Source organism: Mobula hypostoma, chromosome 8, assembly GCF_963921235.1.
Source record: "Mobula hypostoma chromosome 8, sMobHyp1.1, whole genome shotgun sequence".
Taxonomy (NCBI): Eukaryota; Metazoa; Chordata; class Chondrichthyes; order Myliobatiformes; family Myliobatidae; genus Mobula; species Mobula hypostoma.
In genome coordinates this window covers 101,164,922-101,190,266 of record NC_086104.1, presented here as the reverse complement: position 1 = coordinate 101,190,266, position 25,345 = coordinate 101,164,922, and the positions used below count along the sequence as shown (strand labels likewise).

The following is a 25,345-nucleotide window of genomic DNA, read 5'->3' as shown; positions in this document are numbered from 1 at the left end:
GTGGAACTCGCTGCCACAGACTGCTGTGGAGGCCAATTCATTGGGTATATTTAAAGCAGAGGTTTGATAGGTTTTTGATTAGTTAGGATGTCAAAGGTTACAAGGAGAAGGTACAAGAATGGGGCTGAGAGGGGAAATAAATCGGCAACGATGAATGGTGGAGCACACTTAATGGGCCTAATAGCTTAATTTTGCTCCTATATCTTTTGGTTTCCCACCATTGATAATATCTACCTGAGGCACCTCTTCAAGAAGGCAACATAGGTTATCAAAGATTCTCGCCCTCTGGGCAATGCCATATTCACACTGCTCCCACTGGGCAGCCGGTTATAGAAGCCTGAGGTCCCACACCATTAGGTTCAAGAACAGCAACTTCCCTTTCAACCATTCAGCTCTTGAACCAACCTTAATCACTGCAGTTCAGCAACACTGACCACTTTGCACTAAAATAAACTTTGTTTTGTTCCAGTTATCTCTTTTGTTGTAAAATTTGTGTAAAATTTCTTGATTAATCAGGGTGCCAATGGTTACGGGGAGAAGGCTGGAGAATAGGTTTGAGAGGGCAAATAAAACAGCCGTAATCAAATGGCAGAGTAGACTCGGTGGGCTGAATGGGACTGATGCTGCTCCTATTTCTTACGGCCTTGCAACTGATGTTTTTCTTGTGAATGCTGCTACAAGTAAGCTTTTCATTGCACCTGTGCACACGTGTACTTGTGCATTGACTTTGGCAACACACACAAAATGCTGGAGGAACTCAGAAAGTCAGGCAGGAATGTACGGTACAGTGCAGTACTCTGATCCAATTTTACCAGCTTCATAGCTGTGTTTGCAGCTGAAGGCTCTCAACCTAAGGCATCGACTGCTTACTCCTCTCCATCGATGCTGCCTGACTCACTGAGCTCCTCCAGCGTTTTGTGTGTTCGGAGAGCAGTTTTGGGTTTCCAAACAGATTTAAGTTCAAATCAGCAGAAATGAACAAGCGATCTCCAGGCTCTATGTCTACACACCAAATGTTGCAGTTAGCAAGGTTTACACTTTGCAGAGTGCATCAGAGTAGATTGTTTCTGTCTGGCGTGAAAACGGGAATTCTCATTATTTTTACTGCTTAGGGTTTCGGTCAGTCAAAGACATGACGTCACAGCCATGTTTAGCGATAGATGCAAAAGGTTTTTCACTACAATTCTTTTCTGCAATGCAAAGTGGAGGGAGAAAAAAGCAAAAGATGACAGAAATACCACAATAAAGAGTATCAGTCACCAGCGAGGTTCTAATCCCAAACTAGGTGCTAGTGAAAGGACACCAAAGGGGGCGGGGGGGGTTATTAATCAGAGGGAACAGGAATCTTTCAATTAGAGATCGTTAAACCAAAGCTGAATCACAAAAGAAACTGCAGATGCTGGAAATCCAAAGCAACACACACAAAATAGTGGAGGAACTCAGCAGGTCAGTCCGCATCTATGGAAAGAAATAATCTTAGGATGATTTTTTTCATCTACATATAGAGGAGTTAAGGAAAATGAACAAAAAGAACCCCAAGCACAAGAGATTCTGCAGATCATAAACACAAGAAAGTCTGCAGATACTGGAAATCCAAAGCAACACACACAAGATGCTGGAGGAACTCAGCAGGTCAGGCAGCATCTATGGAGAGGAGTAAACAGTTGACGCTTGAGGCCAAGGCTCTTCTTCAGGACTGATATGGAAGATGCCAGAATAAAAAGGTAAGGAGAGGGAAAGAGGCCAGCTGGAAGGTGATAGGTGAAGCCAGGCAGGTAGGAAAAAATCAAGGGCTGGAGAAGAAAGAATCTAATAAGAGAAGAGAGTACACCATTGGAGAAAGGGAAGGAGGAGAGGGAAGTAATAGGCAGGCGAGAAGTAAAAAGTCAGAGTGGGGAATAGGGAAAGGTTGGGGGGGGGGGAGGATTTGTTTACTGGAAGGAGAAATTGATATTCATTCCATCAGGTTAGAGGCTATCCAGATGGAATATAAGGTGTTGCTCCTCCACCTTAATGGTGGCCTCATCTTGGCACGGACTGACATGGGAATGGGAATTAAAATGTGGCCAAAAGGTAGTCCCACTTGTGACAGATGATGCGAGGTGCTTGACGAAGGGGTCCCCCAATTTACAGATGCTAGAAATCTTGAGCAACACATATACACACACACACAAAATGCTTCAGGAATTCAGCAGGTCAAGCAGCTGTATATTCCCCTCCAAAGATGCTGACTGACTTACTGAATTCCTCCAGCATTTTGCCTGTGTTGTCCAATTCTTTCATTTCTCTTCAGTAAAATTTGATTGAATCTTCCAACGATAAGCAGTTGAAAGACAAGAGAGTTAGGTAACAGATGGAACTCTACTTACGCTGTATCGCTCTGAGCCTTGGGATGATGGTGGGGCTGCTCGGCGGACTGCAGCTGCTGCCATTCAAACTTTTCCGCTTGTCAAGCGTTGGAGATGCCTGGACGGTGATCTTGTGTTGAAAATCTACCAATTCAAAACGAAGTGAAATGTCACAGGATGCACGAAACTACCTGAATTAGAGGTCACAATACAGGTCTTCCCCAGACTGTAACCGCGTTTCCTTCTCGTGAATGGTTCATAATCTGAAAAGTCAGAAACATGGCTGCGAACTGAATTCCCATACAGTAGAGGTGAGTTGTCACAAAGTTTAGATACACAGTACCATCGGCCCACAATGCCCAATTACACCCATGTGAACACTAACCAACAAAGCTGCGTACCTTTGGAGTATGGGAGGAAACCAGAGCATGCAAAGGAAACCCACAGTGAGAAGATACAAACTCCTTACAGCCAACAGCAGAACTGAACCTGGATCACTGGTGCTGTAATAGGGCTAGGCTACTGTGCCACCAGAAAAAGGAACAGACAATCTGGGATGCATTTCATATTTTATTTTGCCATTCTTAAAGCTGACATTAACGAATTTAGCCTGAGTGTTCTCTCTAATAATGATACTGGATTTGTAGAATGGGCATTAGTGTATTCTTCATGGGCAAACTAATAGCAAGAACAGTCACCTGCAGCCCCACAGCTGTTGGCTAGTTCATCCTGCCCAGCTCTCAAACCCTCGCTCACATGTATGAGCTGTACACAGGTCAGGGTTTGTCAGGAAAGTGAAACAGAACACAGTACAGTACAGGCCCTTCAGCCCACATTGTCCCAATATTTAAATCTCCCTCCAAGATCAATCTACCCTTCATTCCCACATCCCTATAGTTTTCTATCATCCATGTGCCTATTTAAGAGTCCCTAATGTATCTCCCTTTACCACTACCCCTGGTAGTGCATTCCAGGCACTCCTCACTCCCTATGTAGAAAAACTGTCTGACATCTCCTCATACTTTCCTTCAATCACCTTGACACTATGCCCCCTATCAGCCACTGCTGCTCTGGGGAAAAGTTTTGGCTGTTCACTCTATTTATGCCTCTTATCATTTTATACATCTCTAACAAAGTCACCGCTCCTTTCCCCTCGGCTCCAAAGTGAAAAGGCACCAGCTCGCTCAAGTATCTTCGTAAGACATGTTCCCTAATCCAGATAGCATCCTGGTAAATCTCTGGACCCTCTCAAGTCTCCACATCCTTCCTATAATGAGGCAGCCAGAACTGAACACAATATTCCAAGTGTTTTAACCAGGTTTTTGTAGAGCTACATTTTAGAAAGATTTTTATAAACCAATACATTCACATTGCTTCTTTGTAGAGATTAAACTGTGGTTAGTAATGGAAGCTCAATATTAAAAAATAGTTTTCCAGCTGAATATTAAAGACGTTTAGAATGAGTCTAGCTCCAGTTCAGTTTGAAATGATTATCGCCCTTGTGCACACCCACAGACCTAAGGTTTTAGCTCCATACCTGAAGGTAAACTGATTCGGTTTCCATCTTTTAGCTTTAGCCGGTTTTTCCTGAACTTGCCTTTTCTTTTCTTCACTTTTGGTTTCTCTTGGTTCAACTGGAAGATAAGAATATTCAGCTCGCGCTCCAGCACATCGATTTCCCGTTCCACCAGCTGCTGCTCCCGTCGCTTCAGTAGCTCCTCGTGGGACTTCTGCTGTAACTCGGCCCTGGTCAGTTCCTCCTCCCGTGATCGCAACTCCTAGCAAACACAACAGGGTGAAGTTAGAGGGATCACTGACAAGTCTAGATTACTTATGACATCGATACAGTGAGTAAAAACTCAGAGGGACTACTTGCAAAGAACGTTCATTGGCAGGAACCGCAGCAAAGCCTTTGACAAGGGTGTCACCAACAAGACTGATGTTAGAGCTCACAGGATCAAAGGCACATTGAATCAAAAGTTGGCTTGGTAATAAGAGACAGAGGGTTGATTTTGTGATTAGAAGCCTGAGACCAATGATGTGCTGCAGGATCAATGCTGAGACTCTTGCTGTTTGTTAAAATACCCTAATTTGGATAATAATGTACTGTAGGTGATATGATTAGTAAGTCTGTAGATGTCCAATAAGACCATAAGACAGGGGAGTAGAATCAGACCATTTGGCCCATTGAGTCTGCTCCAACATTCCATCATGGCTGATTTATTATCCCCATCAACCCCATTCTCCTGCCTTCTCCCTGTAACCTTGGGCATCCTTACGAATCAAGAACCTATCAACCTCTGCTTGAGAAATACCCAATGACTTGGCTTCCACAGATTCATAACCCTCTGACTGAAGAAATTCATCCTCATTTCCGTTCTAAAGGGACATCCTTCTACTCTGGGTCTAGTCACAGATTCTCACTATTGGAAAAATCTTCTCCACATTTCCTCTATCTAGGCCTTGTAATATTTGGTAGGTTTCAATGAGACTCCCCCCACCCACCCCCCACCATTCTTTTAAACTCTAGTAAGTACAGGCCAAGAGCCTCCTCATAAACTACTACTGGACCCTCTCCAATGCCCGCACATCCTTTCTTTGACATCCAAGGGGCCCAAACCTGCTCACAATACTCCCAAATGCAGTCTGATCACTGCCTTATAAAACCTCAGCATTACATGCTTGCTTTTGTATTCTAGTCCTTTCGTAATGAATGCTAACATTGTATTTGCCTTCGCCTATGTCATAGCAATTGACGGTGTTGTTGGTGGTGAGGAAAGTCTTAGGCTACAGGGTGCTACTGATCAGTTGGTAAGATGAGAAGAGTAATTGCAACTGGAAGTTAATCCCTTTCAGTGCAAGGTGAAGCATTTTGAAGGATCTAATGAGATAATGAATAGTAGGTCCCGAATAAGTATTCCATAAATTCCCAAAAGGTGGCAGCAAACGTTGATAATCAGAATCAAAAACACGAGAGATTCTGCAGATGTTGGAAATCTGGAGCAACACACACAAAATGTTGGAGGACCTCAGCAGGACAGGTAGCATCTATGGAGGGGAATGAACTGTCGCTGTTTCAGGCAGAGTCCCCTCCATAGATACTGCCCGACTTGCTCAGCTCCTCCAGCATTGTGTGTGTTAATCAGAATCAGTTTTACTATCAGTGACATACATCATGAACTTTGTTATTTTGTGGCAGTACAGTGTGATACCAATTACTGTAAGTTACAAGAAATAAAGAGTGCAAAAGATGTAGTGGTTGTGGCCGCTCAGAAATCTGACGGCAGACAGGAAGGAGCTGTTCCTAAAATGTTGAATGTCCTGCATTTCCTCCCCAATGGTAATAGCGAGAAGAGGAGCTGAAGACAGCATACGTGAAGCTGACCTTCATTAACCAGGGTACAGAATACGTGAGCTTGGAGTTTATAATATTAATTTATAAACTTTGGTTAGACCACAGCTGAGGTACCAGGTAGGCCTATTGTCTCTGCCTGCTCCTGTCCCACTGAACTCATGTTCTCATATGTCGACTCCATTCTATCCCCGTTGGTTCAGCTCCTTCCCACCTACATCCGTGACACTTCTCATGCCCTTGATCTCCTCAGTAACTTTCAATTCCCTGGCCCCGACTGCCTCGTTTTCCCCATGGATGTTCAGTCCCTATACACATCTAGCCCCCATCATGAAAGCCTTAGAGCTCTCTGCTTCTTCCTAAATAAAGGAAACAACCAGTTGCCCTCCACCACCATCTTTCTTCGTCTGAGAAATTGGTCCTCATCCTCAACACTTTTTCCTATGGCTCCTCTCACTTTCTCCAAACCTGAGAGGTCGCTATGGGCGCCCGCTTGGGACCCACCATGCCTGGCTCTTCACTAGTTACGTAGAACCGTCCATGTTGCAAGCTGGTGATGCTCCCCAGCTCTTCCTCCGCTACACTGACAACTGCATTGGTGCTGCTTCATGCACCCATGCTGAACTTGTCAATTTCATCAATTTTGTCTCTTAAAACTTCCACCCTGCCCTTAAATTCACTTGGACCATTTCTGATACCCCTTGATCTCTCTGTCTCCATCCCTGTTGACAAACTGTCAACCGACATCTTTTATAAACCTACCGATTGCCAGTTCTCTTGACTATACCTCTTCCCACCTGTCTCATGTAAAAATGCTATTTCCTTTTCTTAGTTCTCTTGTCTCCGCTGCATCTGTTCCCAGAATGAGGCTTTCCTTTCCAGGATGTCAGCGATATCCTACTCCTTCAAAGAATGAAATCTCCCTTCCTTCACCATTGATACTGCCTTCACCCTCATCTCCTCCATTTCCTGAATATCTGTGCTCAACCCAACTGCCTACCACCTTAACAGGGATAGAGTTCCTCTCATCCTTACCTACCACCCCATGAGCCTCGGCATCTAACACATTATCCTTCGCAACTTCCGCCTTCTCCAAAGGAATCCTACCACCAAACATATTACCCTCCCCACCTTTCCACAGGGATCGCTCCTTCTCCCTTATCCATTCGTCCCTCCTGGCACTCACACTTGTAATCGCTAACTTTTAACCTATTCTAAGATAATAGGCATCCGTTTGTCTCATGAGACCATGGATTTGCGCCTTGGAAGGTTTCCAGGGTGCAGGCCTGGGCAAGGTTGTATGGAAGACCGGCAGTTGCCCATGCTGTAAGTCTCCCCTCTCCACGCCACCGATGTTGTCCAAGGGAAGGGCACTAGGGCCAATACAGCTTGGCACCGGTGTCGTCGCAGAGCAATGCGTGGTTAAGTGCCTCGTTCAAGAACACAACACGCAGCCTCAGCTGAGGCTCAAACTAGCGACCTTCAGATCACTAGACCGATGCCTTAACCACTTGGCCACGCACCAACACAATTCTAAGATAAATCTAACCATTCCTTCCATTTTTCAATCATCCATGTGCCTATTAAATTTCTTAGATGCCCCTAATGTATCTGCCTTTACCACCACTCCAGGAAGGACATTCCACTCACCCACCACCAAGAACCTATCACTGATATTCCCATCCCCCACATCATCTTAAAATTGTGCCCTTTCACAATAGCCAGTTCCACCCTGGGAAAAAGTCTCCGGCTATCCACTCAATCTGCAGTATGTCTCTTATCGTCTTGTACACCTCTACCAAGTCTATTAAACCCAGTAGTGAGATCAGCACAGAAAAACACTGACAGAAGAGTTTAAAAGCAAGTTTAAAAAATGGAGGACAGAGATTTGCAAGAGAATTCCCGAATATTGAGCTTAGGTAGCTGAAACAGTGGTCAGCAAAACAAGGCACATTCCAAAAATGTAAGATTTCAGAAACTGGAATGTCCAGAGTTGGAGGTAGGCAAAACCATAATGAGTTTTAGGATGTGAATCTTAATGTAACATAGGCATGGGATGAAGAAATAAAAACTCGAGGAGCAGAAAAACAAAAAGGACACACAATGTGACAACATTTACAACAGTGTCATTGGGTTTATGTACATTGATATCAATAAACCAAAAATGATAAATGATAGATGATAAATGAAGCCAGTGGGTGGGAAGAGTCAAAGGCTGGCAAAGAAGGAATCTAATAGGAGAGGAGAAAGGGAAAGAAGAGGGGACCTGGGGAAAGTAATAGGCAGGTGAGAAGAAGTAAAAGGTCAGAGTGGAGAATACAGGAAGGGGAGGGGAACTTGTTTCCCAGAAGGAGAAATTGATGTTCATGCCTTCAGGTTGGAGGCTACCCTGACGGAATTTAAGGTGTTGCTCCTCCACCCAGGGGGTGGCCTCATCTTGGCACAATAGGAAGCCACGGACCGACATACATTAGACAGGAACGGGAATCAGAAGTCAAATGTTTGGCCACCCAACGTCCTGCTGGAGGCGGATGTTGCAGAGGTGCTTGATGATGCGGTCCCCCAATTTGTGACAGGTCTCACCATTGTACAGGGGACCTCATCGGGAGCATCACACACAATAGACTACCCCAGCAGATTCGCAGGTGAAGTGTTGCCTCACCCAGAAAGTGTGTCTGGGGCCCTGTAGTAATCAGACCTATATCACAAATTACTCCTTTAGATGATTTTTTGCATCTGTATCTACACAGGAGACGGATAAGCAGCAGTAAGGTTATGGACCTTTTACAGATTACAGAGGAGGTGTTTGCTGTCTTGAGGCAAATTATGGTAGGTAAATATCTAGAGCCTGCCAAGATGTTCCCTCGGACCCTGTGGAAGGCAAGTGCAGAAATTGTAGGGGTCCTAACAGAGATACTTAAATCATGCTCCACAACAGGTGAGGTACCGGAGGAATGGAGGATAGCTAATGTTGTTCCGCTGTTTAAAAAAGGTTCTATAAGTCAGCCAGGAAATTACAGGCTGGTGGATGTTGATCACAGGGATTTTGGCAAGGCCTTTGACAAGGTTCTGCATGGAGGTTTGTGGGAGAAGCCAGAGCAGTAGTGGATGATTGCTTCTCAGTTGGAAAATGGGCTGAAAAATGGCAGATGGAATTTAATGCAGACACGTGCGAGGTGTCACACTTCGGTAGGACTAACCAGGTCTTACACAGTGAACGGTAGGGCACAGAGGAGAGCACAGAGCAAAGCGATCTGGGACTACAGGTTCATAATTGATTGAAAGTGGCAGCACAGGAAGATAGTGTCGCAAAGAAAGCTTTCAGAACATTAATCAAAGTATTGAGTACAGGAGATGGGATGTTATGCTGAAATTGTACAAGATATTTGTTGAAGCCCATTTTGGAGTATTGCATACAGCTTTGGTCACCTATCAACAAGAAAGATGTAAATAAAGTTGAAAGAGTACAGAGAAAATTTACAAAGGATGTTGCTGGGTCTGGAGGACCTGAGTTATAGGGAAAGACTGAATAGGTTCAGACTTCATTCCTTGGAATGTAGAAGATTAAGGGGAAGATTTGCTAGAGGTATACAAAATTATGAGGGGTATAGATAATGTAAATGCAAGCAGACATTTTCCACTGAGGTTGGGTGGGACTACAGCTGGTGGTCATGAGTTAAGAGTGAAAAGTTTAAGGGGAACAAGAGGTGAAACTTTTTCACTCAGTGTGGAACAAGCTGTCAGCACAAGTGGTGCACGTGAGCTTGATTTTAACGTTTAAGAGAAGTTTGGATAGGGTACATGGATCATAAGGCTATGGAGCACTGTGGTGCAAGTAGGTGGGATTAGGCAGTTTAAATGATTTGGCATGGACTAGATGGACTGAAGGGCCTGTTTCTGTGCAGTACTTTTCTATGACTCTAAGATAAGCAGTTCAAAATGCCCAGATAAAAGCAATTTGAAAACACAAAATAACACCTGAGAACCTAGTGACCTTAGGTCTACCATCATTGATGAAAATGAGTCATCGGTACCAGGCAATCTACACCATGAACCTGCCCTTCAGCCACACAGATTCAAACAATGATGGCTGGTGAATCAGTGGAATTCATTGCCACAGATGGCTGTGGAAGCCAAATCATTAATTATATTTAAAGCAGAGGTTGATAGGTTCTTGATTAGTAAGGGAGTCAAAGGCTATGAGGAGAAGGCAGGAGAATGGGGTTGAGAGGGAAAATAAATCAGTCATGATGAAATGGCGGAGTAGACTCAATGGGACTAATTCTACCCCTGTGTCCTATAGTCTAACAACAGTAACGTCTCAAAGTTCAAAGTAAATTTATTATCAAAGTACATATACGTCACCATGTTCAACCCTGAGATTCGTTGTTTTGTAGGCAAAGTAAATACAAAAAAAAGAGTCAATGAAGACCTCACCCAACAAGATGGACAAACACCAGTATGCAAGTCGAGAAACTGTGTAAATATGAAAAGAGGGAAGATAATAATAAAAACAATAAATATTGAGAACATGAGATGAAGAGTCCTTGAAAGTGAGTCCAAATGTTGTAGGAATAGTTCAGAAATGGGTCGAGTGAAGTTATCCCCTCTGGTTCAAGAGCCTGATGGATGAAGGGTAATAACTCTTCCTGAACCTGGTGGTGTGGGTCTTGAGGCTCCTGTACCTTTTTCCTGATGTCAGCAGCAAGAAGAGAGCACGGCTGAATGGTGGGCGTCCTTGGTGACGTATGCTCAGTCAATGGAAATAGAATTTTAGAAAATAAAATATAATTTCCCAATACTAATTTAGTTATACAGTTTGAGCAACCCTTATCTGAAATCCTTGAGGCCAGGGCGTTTTGAATTTTGGGATATATAATGAGATACTTTCAGAGTAAACTGGCCTCACCTTTTCCTTTGTCCTTAGCTCATTAAACATCTGTTGTATCTCCATCTTCCAATCATCCTGCATGGAATGGAAGGACTCCTGCGGCATATCAGTTATGACTGTCGACTCAATAGCAGTGAGCTGCTCCAAAATAGTCGCAAAAGATGGGCGAACATGAGGATCCTGGTCCCAGCACTCTGAAATGTGCAACATGATAGGTAAAATAAACACTGCATCTCATCAATCGTTTTCTTTATGTTTTCCTTAAATTGTTCCTAGAATAAAAACAGAAAATACTCAGCAGGTCAGGCAGCATCTGTAGAAACTGTGTTTCTTGTGGCTTGATCAGCTGAGGATTTTCAGCGTTTCGATTTGCTGGATTTGACAGGTTGCATTAGGGTGTGGTAAGCCAATTCAAATGCACAAGAACACAACAAGCTGCGGTGAGTAGTGGACTTAGCCCATTACCACACAAGCACATCTCCCAATTATCTGTTGTATCTTCAGGAGGCACTACATCAAAAAGGCAGAGGTTCATAATTCCCTTTAGGCAGGACATATCCCACACTACCAAGTTCAATAATAGCTACTTCCCTTCAACTATTTGGTTCTTGAACTAACCTGCAGAACCATGGATTCCTGCCTCAAGTATACTACCTCAGCAACACTATGATCACTTTGCATTTCAATATGCTTAGATCATAAGATACAGGAGCAGAATTAGGTCATTTGGCCCACTGAGTCTGTTCCGCCATTTCATCATGACTGATCCATTTCCTTCTCAGACCCAATATCCAGCCTTCTCCTAGCATCGCCCCATGCCTTGACTAATCAAAAATCCATCAACCTCTGTCTTAAATCTTCCCAATGACTTCCTCACCACCCACTCAAACTGCAAATTAACCTTTTAGAGAATCCCAAGTCCCTTTGGACCTCAGGTTTTTAAATTTTCTCTTCATTTAGAAGATAGTCTATACTTTTGTTTCTTCTACCAAACTGGATACCACACACTTCCTAACACTGTACTCCATCTGCCACTTCTTTGCCCATTATCTTAATCCAAGTTCTTCTGAAGCTTCTCTGCTTCCTCAACTTCACCTATCTTTGTATCATTCGCGAATCTGGCCACAAAGCCATCAATTTTGTCATCCAAATTATTGACATATAATGAAAAGAGAAGCAATCCAAACAGAGACCCCTGTGGAACACCACTAGTCACCTACAGCCATTCAGAAAAGGCTCCCTCTATTCCCACTTTTTGCCTCCTACCAATCAGCCAAAGCTCTATCCATGCTGGTATCTTGTTAAGCAGCCTCATGTATCGCACCTTGTCAAAGGCCTTCTGAAAACCCAGGTACACAACATCCTGTTGTCTTTGTCTATCCTACTTGCTATTTCTTCAAAGAATTCCAACAGATTTGTCAGGCAAGATTTCCATTGAGGAAACCATACCGACTTGGGCTTTTTTTTTAATCACATGCCTCCAAAGTACCCCAAAACCACATCCTTAAGAATTGTTTTTCTTGTAAATGTTGCTTATATGAACCTATGTACCTGTGATACTGCAGCAAGCAAGTTTTCATTGCACCTGTGCATACATGTATTTGTGCAGATGGCAATAAACTCTACTTTCTTTCCTAAAACATCCCAGAAACTATTCCTGGAGTTTTGTTTGAGGGAGGAAGAAGAGCACAGCAGTTAGCACTGCCACATCACAATACAGGTACCAAAGTTATGAAAAGCACAGATAGAGTATACCACTGGAATTTTTTCCCCTGGGTTGAATGTTTTAGACCAGAAGGCTTGGCCTTAAGGTGAGAGGAGCAAGTTTTAAGGAGATGTGCAGGGCAAGTTTTGTTTTACTTTAGAGTGATGGGTGCCTGGAATGCACTGCCTGGGGTGACAGTGAAAGCAAATACCAAATACAATAGAGGCATTCAGGAGGCTCTTGGATGCGCACATGAATGTATAGGACGTAAGATATGGACAGTGCATAAGCAGAAGCAGTTTTGTTGGACATTTAATCTCTTATTTAGTTTTGGTACAACATTGTGGGCTGAAGGACCTGTTCCAATGCTATACTGTTCTTTGTTCAAATCAACAGATATAATAGATTAGCTTTATTTGTCACACATACATCAAAACATCCATTGTAATGTGTTGCTTGTGTCAATGACCAACACAGTCTGAGGATGTGCAGGGTAAGCCTACAAGTGCTGCCATGATTCCAACGGCAACGTAGCTTGCCCACAAATCACCAACCCTAACTATATGTCTTTGGTATGTGTGAGGAAATTGGAGTGCCTGGAGGAAAATCATGGGGGACGACATACAACCTCCTTACAAACAGTGCCTGGAATTGAACCTGGGTCGTTGGCCATAGACCATAAGACATAGGAGCAGAATTAGGCCATCCGGCCCATCGAGTCTGCTCTGCCATTTAATCACGACTGATCCTTTTTTTCTCCTCAACCCCAGTTCCCGGTCTTCTCCCCGTAACCTTTAATGCCATGTCCAATCAAGAACATATCAATCTCTGCCTTAAATACACCCAATGACCTGGCCTTCACAGCTGCACGTGGCAACAAATTCCACACTCTTTGGCTAAAGAAATTCATCCACATCTCTGTTTTGAAAGGGTGCCCCTTTACCCTGAGGCTATGCCCTCTTGACCTAGACTCTCCCACCGCAGGAAACATGCTTTCTGCATCTACTCGGTCCAGGCCTTTCAACATTTGAAAGTTTCAATGAGCTCACCCCCCTCGTCCTTCTGAATTCCAGCGAGTACAGACCCAGAGCCATCAAATATTCCTCATATGATAACGAGGTGCTGCTGGCAGTGACATAATTCTGTTCCAGCTGAACTTTCATTACAATCATTTGTACATCTGTGTCCCGTAATTTTACTCATTACAAACAGATTAACACCATTTTTTTTTCATATTCAGGACAGCACCACTGGGCACTGCATTTCAATCCCAGTCCTCACAGGGGAAGGAGAAAAGAACAGCTGAGCCCCACTTCAAATCTTGCCGACTCGCCCTGACAGAGATGCTTGCGTGCAAGATCAAGCGAAGGACAAGCCATGCTTCACGTGGACGCACCCAGGCCCCAAACTTGAACAGCCTGTTGCTTCACATCACTGCACTTGAACAAAGAAGAACGTTCTCTTCTACCCGGAGAGCTGCACGCCAGTAATCTGTCAGTCTGCTGAGATGCCAATCAGGAGTTATACTACCAGCTGCAGACTTGCAATGCAGATCTTAAATGAGCCACAAAGACCATTGCACAAGAGTTGCTGTAAAAAGCTACATCACTGTTTGGGAAGCCGTGCAACGTGACAATGCTTACACATAGTTTAGAATCAATATCATCACTGAAAAATGTGAAATTTTTTGTTTTGCACCCGGAGTACAGTTCAATACATTTTAAATTCTTTATTTGTAGTAAAAGTGAGCAAGTTTTTGTTTAAATTAAGAGACTATGAAGAGAATCAAGTGCCAAACAAGAGTGAACAGACAAATAGCTCCATACATGAACAGAAAAATATTGGAGAATACTTGTAAATGAGAACAATGGTTTTAAAATGTAACTCTGAAAACCCACAATATCTGCCACAGAATGCCACTACACACAGCATGTCATAGTTCATTGACTCCAATTGTGTTGCTGTTTGTTGGCGAAGGTTACTTCTATACTTGCCAAGGTTGATCTCTCAGCTCTCTCAGAGTGTTCGTCAGCCTCATTCCAGGTATCGTAGCCCAGACAAGAGGAGAAAGTTTATGGTGAAAAGAGCAAAATAAGCCACTTAAATATTGAATAAAAAGTCCAGATTTTGAAGGAAGAAGATATACAAATATAATCTTGTGATTATTTTTTTAAAAATCGTTTTGCGTCAGTAAATAAATAGCAAAAAAGTTGCAGCGTAGGCTACTGCACAGTTCATACAGGAAGGTCTTTGTTAAGAAAGTAAAAGCATAAGAAATGAGATCACCATTGACGTGTTAATGAAAACTATAGCACCTTTCGTGGCCTTGGGTCCTCTCCAAGCACTCTTTATAATTGTGTAGCCGCTGTTGGAACAGTGGCAAATGCAGCAACCAATGAACAAACTCCCTTAAACATCAATACAAATCATCTTGCCATGATGAATGAGGGGTAAAACATTCAACGCAAGTGATTCTTCAAACAGGGGCATGGGGATCTCTTGAATCAATCCAAAACAAGGGACAAATGGGCCAGAAATTACCATCTCATATCAACCAGCTATCTAGCAAATTTTTACAGATACACTGTGGAGAGCATCCTGACTAGTTGCATCACCGGCTGGTATGGAGGCATCAAGGATGCTCCAGGGGATTGGAAAAGGTTGCAGTATTTTGTGGACTCAGCTAGTTCCATCATGGGCACTAGACTCCCACCATTGAGGACATGTTCAAAAGGCATCTCAAGAAAGCTGCATCCAATGCCCAGGACATGCCCTCATCTCATAGCTACCATCAAGGAGGACATACAGGAGCCTGAAGACGCACACTCAATGTTTTAGGAACAGCTTCTTCCCCTCTGCCATCACATTTCTTTATGGTCCCTGAAGCCAACCTCAGTATTTTCCCCTCTTTTTGCATACTTATTTATATCTCTTATTGTAACCTATATTTTATGTTATCGCTCTGTACTGTTGCAGTAAAACCAATTTCATGACATGTCAGTGATAATAAACCCAATTTTGACAGCTGTCATTACAGTGCCCCCCAAATACTGTACTGCCTCACAGAGTCCAACCTATATCCCTGTCACGAGAGGTGGAAATGGGTTAGGCTGGCCAAAAGGGTCCTGGTGAAGCTGTATAGGCCAATCCCCTATACAGTGGATGCAATGGATTACAGAAACATTGATGAACTCCAACCACACCATCGACTTTGGACGGTGGAGATGGGAGGTCGTCAATGACCTATGCTCCACTGGGAGCTAATGGCCCAAGAAGAAGAAATATTGCAGTGGCACGTCAACCTAGATATCCTGTTTTCATATCTCTGGAGTAGGATATGAAAACAGAGCTGAGGTAACTTCTTACATTAAAAGCCCATACATGGGATGTGGGCATGCACTTGTCCTTATTTACTGCCCATATATACTATGCTTAAATAGCCTGAAACATTTCCTTGGCCACAGTTAAGATTGAAATGCATTCTAATGTAATTTCAGACAATTTATAAATTAGGGATTTATCTGCAATAACACCACAGAGAAAAGTCTGAGATTCAACTACTGCTCCACACCATGTTAGTTGAAATCAGCCGCAACATGAATACCAGGGGGACATAACTTTAAGATGATTGGAAGAAAATATATCGGGGGGGGGGGGATGACAAAGTTAAGTTTTTTTTCTTTCAGAGTGGGCTACACAGGAGGAGGGTTAGATTGATCTTATAGTTGGTTAAGAGATTGGCACAATATTGTGAGCTAAAGGGCCTATATTATTCTATTTTCTAGAACTAGCTCAACGATTGGTTAATCTTGCTTCTTCTTGGACAGTTTAGCAACCAAATTGTTGGATTCAGCTGTCGCAGAGCTTGAACTTCTCAGCAAGGGTGATGATAGCAAACAATTTGCACATTGTGAATGTGCAATTAGCAACTAAAATGGAGAGCAAAGAGGGAAAAGAAATAATACCTGGCAGGTTTCACTCAATGATCAAAGTAACTGACCATAAATAATTTGGAGATTTATTGGCATTGCATATTCCAGAACAGGTTTACACAAATGCAAGGGTTAACATGTAAGAAGCGTTTGATGGTTCTAGGCCTGTACTTACTGGAGTTTAGAAGAATGAGGGGGGATCTCATTGAAACATCAAATATTGAAAGGGCAAGATAGGGTGGATGTGGAGAGGATGCTTCCTATAGTCGGAGACTTGTACTAGAGGGCACAGCCTCAGAGTGCTAGGATGTCCATTTAGTACAGGCATGAGGAGGAATTCTGTTAGCCAGACGATGGTGAATCTGTGGAATTCATTGGCACAGACAGCTGTTCAGGATGTCATTAGATATATTAAAAGTGCAAGCTGATAAGTTCTTGATTAGTAACAACATCAAAAGTTACAGGGAGAAGTCAGAGAAATGGGGATTGAGGAACTTGAAGGGGCAAATAGCCTAATTCTGCTCCTATGTCTTATGGTCTTATAAAACATCAACTTTCATAAGCATTCAGAGTTAATTTTATATAATGATATGCTTACCTTCCATTAGTTTGGTGAAGGGTTCAGGACACGTAGATGGAATAGGAAGGGTTAATTTGTTGACTGCGACTCCATAAGCCACTGCAAGGCCATCGATCCCACGATAAGGAACTTCTCCTGTTAACAGCTCCCAGAGCAACACTCCATAGCTACATGATGAGAGACAGCGAGAGAAAAGACACTAAATATTAGTCAGAGAAGGCCACTCACCCCTTTAACTTGTTCTACCATTTAATTAAATCACAGATAATCTACAATTCAACTGGTTCTGCTCAATATCCCAAGATGTTAATTATGAAAAATTGAATCTATCTTAATCTGAAGAAAGTCGATTATCATCTACTTAAGTTGATTAACTTCTACTTAAGGAACAAAATTCTACCTTCCATTATCCTTTACATTAAGCAAGCTCATTTCACCCTTTTATCATTTCACATAGATAGGGTCTAATAAAAAGAGCTTTTGGCATATTGCTTTCATAAATCAGAGTATTGAGCACAGAAATTGAGATACTATGTTGAAGTTGTATAAAACACTGGTGAGGCCAAATATGGAGTATCGTGTGCAGTTCTGGCCACCTACATACAGGAAAGATACCAATAAGATTGAAAGAGTACAGAGAAAATTCACAAGGACTTTGCTGGTATTTGAGGACCTGAATTATAAGATTTTGAGAGAGGAGCAGAATTAGGCCATTTGGCCCATCGAGCCTTCTCCACCATTCCATTATGACTGATTTATTATCCCTCAATATGATTCTCCTGCCATCCCCATGTCACCATTGACACCCTTACTAATCAAGAACCTATCAGACTCCGCTTTAAATAAACTCAATGACTTGGCCCCCACAGCCATCTGTGATAACGAATTCCACATACTTACCTCTCTCTAGCTAAACGGATGTCCTTCGATTCTGAGGCTGGGCCCTCCGGTCCTGAACTCTCCCAACTTCGGAAACTCCTCTCTAGATCCACTCTATCTAGCCCTTTCAACATTCAATAGGTTTCAAGGAGAGCTCCCCTTATCATTCTAAATACCAGCGAATACAGGCCCAGAATCTTCAAATGCTCCTCATACGAGATTCGCAAAATCATTCTTGTGAACTCTTTCTGAACCCTCTCCCATGTCAGCACAATTTTTCTTAATTAAGGGGCCCAAAACAGCTCACAATACTCAAAGGGAGCCTCAGTGTTACATCCTTGCTTTATATTCTAGTCCTCTCAAAATTAATGCTAACACTGCATTTGCCTTCCTTACCAATTCAACCTGCAAATTACACTTTAGGGAATCCTGCATAAGGATCCCAAGTCCCTTTGCACCTCAGATTTTTGAATTTTCTCCCTGTTTAGAAAATAGTCTATGCTTTCACTCCTTCTACCAAAGTGCATGACCATATACTTCCCAACACTATATTCCATCACAAACAAGAGAAAATCTGCAGATGCTGGAAATCCAAGCAACACACACAAAATGCTGGAGGAATGCAGCAGGCCAGGCAGCATTTTTGGAAAAAAGTACAGTTGACATTCCAGGCCCAATCCTGCTGAAGGGTCTCAGCCTGAAATATCAACTGTACTTTTTCCACAGCCCACTTGCCTAATCTGTTTAAGTCCTCTGCAGCCTCCCTCCTTCCGCAACACATCCTGCCCTTCCACATATCTTTGTATCATCCACAAACCTGGCCACAAAACTATCATCTAAGTCATTGACAAACAAAGTAAAAAGAAGTGGCCCCAACACTGATCCCTACAAAATACCACTAGTCACCGGCAGTTTATCAAAAAAGGTTCCCTTTATTCCTTTTCTTTGTCTCCTGCCGATCAGCCAATGCCTTATGAATGCTAGTATATTTCCTGCAATACCATGGACTCTTGTCTTGTTCAGCAGCCTCATGTGTAGCACCTTCTCAAAGGCCTTCTGAAAATCTAAGTACACAACATCCATCAATTCTCCTTTGTCTATTCCTTCAAAGAACACCAAACAGGCAAGATTTTCCCTTAAGGAAAGCATGCTGATTTTAGCCTATTTTATTGTGTGCCTCCAAGTACCTCAAAACCTCATCCTTACCAATCGATTCCAACATCTTCCCGACCAGAGGTCAGACTAACTGACCTATAATTTCCTTTCTTCTGCTTACCTCTCTTCTTGAAAGGTGAAGTAACATTTGCAATTTTCCAGTCCTCTAGAACCATACCAGAATCTATCAATTCTTGAAAGATCATTACTAACGCCTCAAAATCTCTTCAGCCACCTCTTTCAGAACCCTGGGGTGTACACCATCTGGTCCAGGTGAATTACCTACATTCTCACTTTTCAGTTTCCCAAATATCTCTCCCTAGTAATAGGAACTGTACCCACTTCTACCCCCCGACACTCTCAAACTTCTGGCATACTAGTAAAGTCTTCCACAGTGAGGTAATGTCTTCCTTCAGTTCGTCCACTATTTCCTTGTCTCCCATTACTGCCTCTCCAGTGTCATTTTCCAGTGGACCAATATCTATTTTCGCTTCTCTCTTACTATTGATTTCTGAAAAAATATTTGATATCTACTTTAATATTGTTGGCTAGCTTACTTTCATATTTAATCTTCATCTCCTCCCCAATGGCTTTTTTTGTTGCCTTCTGTTGGTTTTTAAGTTTCCCATTCCTCTAACTTCACACTACTGGTTTCTGTATTATATCTGTATTATATGCCCTCTGTTGTTTTTCTGTTGTCTTTGACTTCCCTTGTCAGCCACGCTTGCAACATGCTGCTTTTAGAATACTACTCCTTCTTGGAGATGTATCTATCTTGCGCTCTCCAATTTACTCCCAGAAACTTCAGCCATTGCTGCCCTGCCATCAGCCCTGCTGGTGTCAGCTTCCAAACAAACTTTAGCCAGCTCCTCTCTCATGCCTCTGTGATTTCCTTTATTACACCGTACCGATAATACTAATACATCAGACTTTGGCTTCTCCCTCTCAGATTGCAGGGTGAATTCTATCATATTATGATCACTGCTAACTAAAGGGGTCTTTTGCTTTAAGCTCCCTGATCAAATCTGGTTCATTACACAACAACCAATCCAGAATAGCTGATCCCCTCGTGGGCTCAACCACAAGCTGCTCTAAAAAGCCATCTTCTAGGCATTCTACAAATTCCCCCTCTTACGATCCAGCACAAACCTGATTTTCCCAATCTATCTGCATATTGAAGTCCCCCATAATTATCGTAACATTGCCATGTTGACATGCATTTTCTATCTGCCATCGTAATTTGTAGCCCACATCCTGACTACTTTTTGGAGGCCTGTATATAATTCCCACCAGGGTCTTTTTACCCTTGCAGATTCTTAACTCTATCCACAACAATTCTCCATCTTCTGATCCTGTCATTTCTTTCAATGGATTTTATTACATTTTTTTTTACCAACAAAGCCACCCCACCCCCTCTGCCTACCTACCTGTCCTTTCAATACAATGTGTTTTCTTGTATGTTAAGCTCCTAACTATGATCTTCTTTCAGTCATGGCTCAGTGATGCCCGCAACATCATACCTGCCAATCTCTAACTGGGCTATAAGATCATCTACCACTTTCAGTCCTGTATCTATCATCCTCATTGATTTTCTCCCCTTTTTACAATGCAACTCACCTTACTGGCTGCAATTTTGCCCTATCATCTGCCTCTTACTGCCTCTACTTGTAAACCAACAGTTCTATCACTCTGGTTCCCACCCCACTACCAAATTAGTTTAAATCCTCCCTAGCAGCTCTAGGAAACCTGCCCACAAGGACGCTGGTCTCCCTCAGGTTCAGGTGTAGCCTGTCCCTTTTGTAGAGGTGAAAACTTCCCCAGAAGAAATCGCAATGATCGAGAAATCTGAAACCCTGCTCCCTGCACTGGATTCTGTGTTACGCACTCATCTGCCAGATCAACCTATTCTTACCTTCACTGGAGCATAGCACAGGCAGAAATCCAGAGATTGCTACCCTGGAGGTCCTGCTTTTCAGCTTTCTCTGCGCTCTATAATTCTGTAACGCCTCGCTATTCTATGGAGTGAGATATTTTATTTTACTGAATTGAATTGACTTTATTTCTTATATCCTTCACATATATGAGTAAAAATTTTTAAATTACGTCTCCATCTAAATGTAAAATGTGCAATCATAGTAATATATAATAAATAGAACAGTCAATGTAATATAGAGTACACTCAAATCAGCATGATTTCATCAATCTGATAGCCCAGTGGAAGAAGCTGTCCCAGAGCCTACTGGTCCTGAATTTTATGCTGTGGTACCGCTTCCCAGATGGTAGCAGCTGGAATAGATGTGACTGGGATGGCTTCGGTCCCCAATAATCCTTCGGGCCCTTTTTACACACCTGTCCTTGTAAATGTCCTGAATCATGGGAAGTTCACAACTACAGATGCACTGGGCTGTCCACACCACTCTCTGCAGAGTCCAGTGATTAAGAGATGTACAGTTCCCATACCAGGCAGTGATGCAGCCAGTCAGGATACTCTCAATTGTGCCCCTGTAGTAGGTTCTTATGATATGGGGGCCCGTACCAAACTTCTTCAACCATCTGAGGTGAAAGAGGCGCTTTTGTGCCTTTTTCACCACACAGCTGGTGTGTACAGACCACATGAGGTCCTCGGTGAAGTGGATGCCGAGGAACTTGAAGCTGTTTACCTTCTCAACCCGAGATCTATTGATGTCAATAGGGGTTAGCCCATCTCCATTCCTCCTGTAATCCACAATCAGCTCCTTTGTTTTTGCAACATTGAGGGAGAGGTTGTTTTCTTGACACCATTGTGTCAGAAAGATGACTTCTTCCCTGTTATTATCTCAAACCTTGTTATTGTTTGAGATAAGGCCAATCAAAGTAGTGTCGTTGGCAAATTTAATTAGCAGATTGGAGCTGTGGGTGGCAACACAGTCATGGGTATACAGGGAGTAAAGGAGGGGACCCAGTACGCAGCCCTGAGGGGCTCCTGTGTTGAGGGTCAGAGGGGTGGAGGTGAGGGAGCCCACTCTTACAACCTGCTGGCAACCTGACAGGAAGCCCAGGATCCAGCTGCACAAGGCAGGGTCAAAGCCGAGGTCTCTGAGCTTCTTGTCGAGCCTGGATGGAACTATGGTGTTGAATGCTGAACTGTAGTCCAAGAACAGCATTCTCACATCAGCATCCGCCTTCTCCAGATGTGTAAGGACAGTATGCAGAGCAGTGGCTATTGCGTCATCTGTCGATCGGTTGTGTCGGTAGGTGAATTGTAGGGGGTCCGGTTTGGGTGGCAACATGCTGCAGATGTAATCCTTGACCAGCCTCTCAAAGCATTTGCTTATTACTGAGGTGAGTGCAACAGGACTCCAGTCGTTCAGGCATGTTACCTTGGTCTTTTTTGTTACAGTAGTTTTATTTAGTGTGAAAGCTGCATGTCCTGCTGGTGACACTGTTTTGGCTTCGGCTAAAGATAAGGAGCCATGCTGTCCAACCTAGGAATGTTGTGTCAGCCAATCAGGATTGTGGGATGGGAGAGGAGGGATTTCTGAAGGACAGATACACCCAACTACTACAGAAATGAGCTCCAATCTTTATGTGTACATTTAGATTGGTTTGGGATCTTTTGGCGGGGGGTGTGGAGAGAAAAGCACCAGGGGGGACATCCATGGGGAGACCCTATTGCAAGGAGTACTTCGCGAGGCAGTGGATTCCAAGAAGGGAAGTTCTACCTGCGGCTGGTGATGAGAATTCAGTGCTGTGAGTAAGTGATACACTCAGCTACTACAGAAATGAGCTCCAATCTTTATGTGTACATTCACATTGGTTTAACGGTAATGGGCCCTTTTCACTTTCATTTTCTTTCTCTGTTAACTGTTCGATAAAAGTTGAAAATTGGCAAATATACTTTCGTCAGAATTTTATGCTCATATATGATCTGGCATTGCTAGGCTACCGATAACTGTGTACGGGCAGTATTTACACAACATTCGCTCAAATCAAGGTGCCTTTAATTAGAACATCACAACATTCCTGTCTGGTTGAACTTCAAATCATCCCGACCCTAGACGGGTATTGCTTATGAAAGGTGGCCCTCTCACCACTGAGTCCCCTGGCTGTTAGCAGAGCCAGGTAACAAGCCAAGTTGGTGTACGAGTTCTGGTGAGAGCGTTGCATCTGTGTGGAGTCCATCCGGGATGTTGTTTGCTGTATGAATGCTATTTAAAGATTGATTAAGTGGTTTATTTGTGTGTTTAAGCCAGTGTTTGAACTAGCAGTTGGGGAAAGTGAGGTGTGTCATAATTAAGGTAGCTCATTATGGATGCTGCGGGGATTAAGATTGCTAGAGAAGGAGGGGATGAGACGCTGGGGGTGCAGACTTTAAAGACAAGTTGTTCTCGTTTCTGCAAAGTGAGGGAAAGGAGTTGTCGGATGTAAAAGGTCTAATAGGTCCTTCAGAGGTTGATTTAAATTCTGAGCTGGTTTAGGCTATTACATCACTGGTTGATCAATGTTAAGTTGTACCTGCGGTGGGCCAGTTGTTGTAGGCTGAGGGTGGAGTCAAGCCCACCCTTGGTGGGGGAAGAGGAATATGAGGCTTGGGTGCAGCAGACATTTCAGTTACTGGATGAGTGTCAGTGCTCGGATAATATGAAAAAACAGCGCATGGTGGAGAGTTTAAAGGGTCAGGCTGCTGAGATGGTGAACTCCTTAAAGATAGAAAACCCGTTGGTGACGTCCGTGGCTACATGCAAGCGTCAGAAAGTATTTGGCAAGATGAACAGCCCAGATGATCATATGATGAAGTTTAGGCACACATTCCAAGAGAAAGGGGAGAAAGTTTCTGCCTACATTTTCAGGCGAGAGAGAGAGCTGCTTTGCTTGTGCAGTAAAGGGGCCATTCAACTGGCTGAGATAAATCGATTAAGGACGGGGCAAGTTGTGAAGGGTACACTGTCACAAGACACAATTACTTCAAGCACTCGAATGACTCACAAGACGCAACCCCCTCCCTCATTTGTTCAGATGATCAGAGAAGTAAGAGAGGAGGAAACTATGATGGAGGAGTGGGAGTTCTCCACCAGTCGGGCAATATCCTCAATAGTAGCCTCCCCTGAAGTGACCCCTGATGCCACAGAAGCAGGGGTTTTGCCAGGTAAAGTGAAATCTCTGCAAGCCGAGGTATCTCAGTTGATGTCAGCTAGTGCTGCCATCAAGTGTGACAAGCCTGATATAGAAACATAGAAAATAGGTGCAGGAGTAGGCCATTCGGCCCTTCGAGCCTGCACCGCCATTCAGTATGATCATGGCTGATCATCCAACTCAGAACCCTGCACCAGCCTTCCCTCCATACCCCCTGATCCCTTTAGCCACAAGGGCCATATCTAACTCCCTCTTAAATATAGCCAATGAACTGGCCTCAACTGTTTCCTGTGGCAGAGAATTCCACAGATTCACCACTCTCTGTGTGAAGAAGTTTTTCCTAATCTCAGTCCTAAAAGGCTTCCCCTTTATCCTCAAACTGTGACCTGAAACCTGACCCACCTGTAAGACGTACTAAGCAGAGGGATGCTGTTGAAAGGGTTCTTTTGATGAGTGAAGTGACTGGTATTTTCTATTATAACTGTCAAGAGGATGGATATTTCAAGCGAGAATGTGAAGGACAGGAAAACCTTTGGAAAGTAACCCAGCGGTTGCTTAAACAAAAAAGGAAGTCAGGAAACTTCGGATGAACCCAGTAGGGGAACAGTGTGGCGTCTCGGAGAGCACAAGTTCCAATCATGTAGCAAGTGCAAAATCCTGTTCCTGAAGCTTTATTGGGACCAAGCTCAGATGTATCCATATGGATTGGAGGTATTTATGCTAGAGCCATTTTTAACACAGGTTCTCAAGTTACTCTGCTCTACAGATCCTCTTACAACCAGTATTTGAAGCAGTTGCCATTGACACCACTCAGTGCCCTAGAAATTTGGGGCCTTAGTACTGATGTTTACCTGTATTATCGTTACTTGTCGTTGAAACTGGAGTTTTTAGAAGCAGATGTTGGAGTAGCTGAGACCATTGATACATTAGCATTGGGCTGTTCAGATCCGGTTGAAAAAGATGAAACTTCCATTATTGTGGGAACAAATACTCCCATTGTGAGAAGGCTCATGGCAGCATGCAAGGAGAAAAATGGAGAGGATTTGTTGAAAACCTTGTCCAATTACCTGGTGTTCAGAGCTGATTTTGAGAAGGTGCAAGTTCCTACTAAGCAGGATGATGAGCATAAATGAGGATCTATGTGGTACACCTGTCACGTTACATCCTGGGGAAGGTTGCTGGAGTGATGGGAAACTCTAAATTACCGGGAATGACTGAGGCCGAAACCCTCCTTGGATGCTCCAGAGGATCACAAAGAGGAGTCACGTTTACCTGCTAGAGTGGTGGTTCAGAGCTGAACTGCAGAAATCTTCGGCTGTCCATGCAAACAGAATGACAGTGATTGTCAGGAATGAGGGGGGAGAAGAGAGGGGGGGAGGAGAGAGGGGGAG

The 25,345-nt window shown here is 43.4% G+C and overlaps 1 protein-coding gene across 3 annotated transcripts in view; it reads right to left on the bottom strand.

Moving 5' to 3' along the window:
- The window catches only part of LOC134350791 (mitogen-activated protein kinase kinase kinase 21-like), a 160,407-nt gene that overhangs the window by 26,106 nt on the left and 108,956 nt on the right, over positions 1-25,345 (bottom strand). For 2 of the 3 annotated variants that reach the window (XM_063056483.1, XM_063056485.1), the window contains exons 3-6: positions 16,827-16,975; positions 10,610-10,785; positions 3,886-4,126; positions 2,370-2,492 (exon numbers count right to left, since the gene is read on the bottom strand). In XM_063056483.1, the coding sequence (XP_062912553.1) occupies positions 2,370-2,492; positions 3,886-4,126; positions 10,610-10,785; positions 16,827-16,975 (689 nt within the window). The remainder of the gene's footprint in view (positions 1-2,369; positions 2,493-3,885; positions 4,127-10,609; positions 10,786-16,826; positions 16,976-25,345) is intronic. The other variant, XM_063056484.1, reaches the window with a different exon arrangement.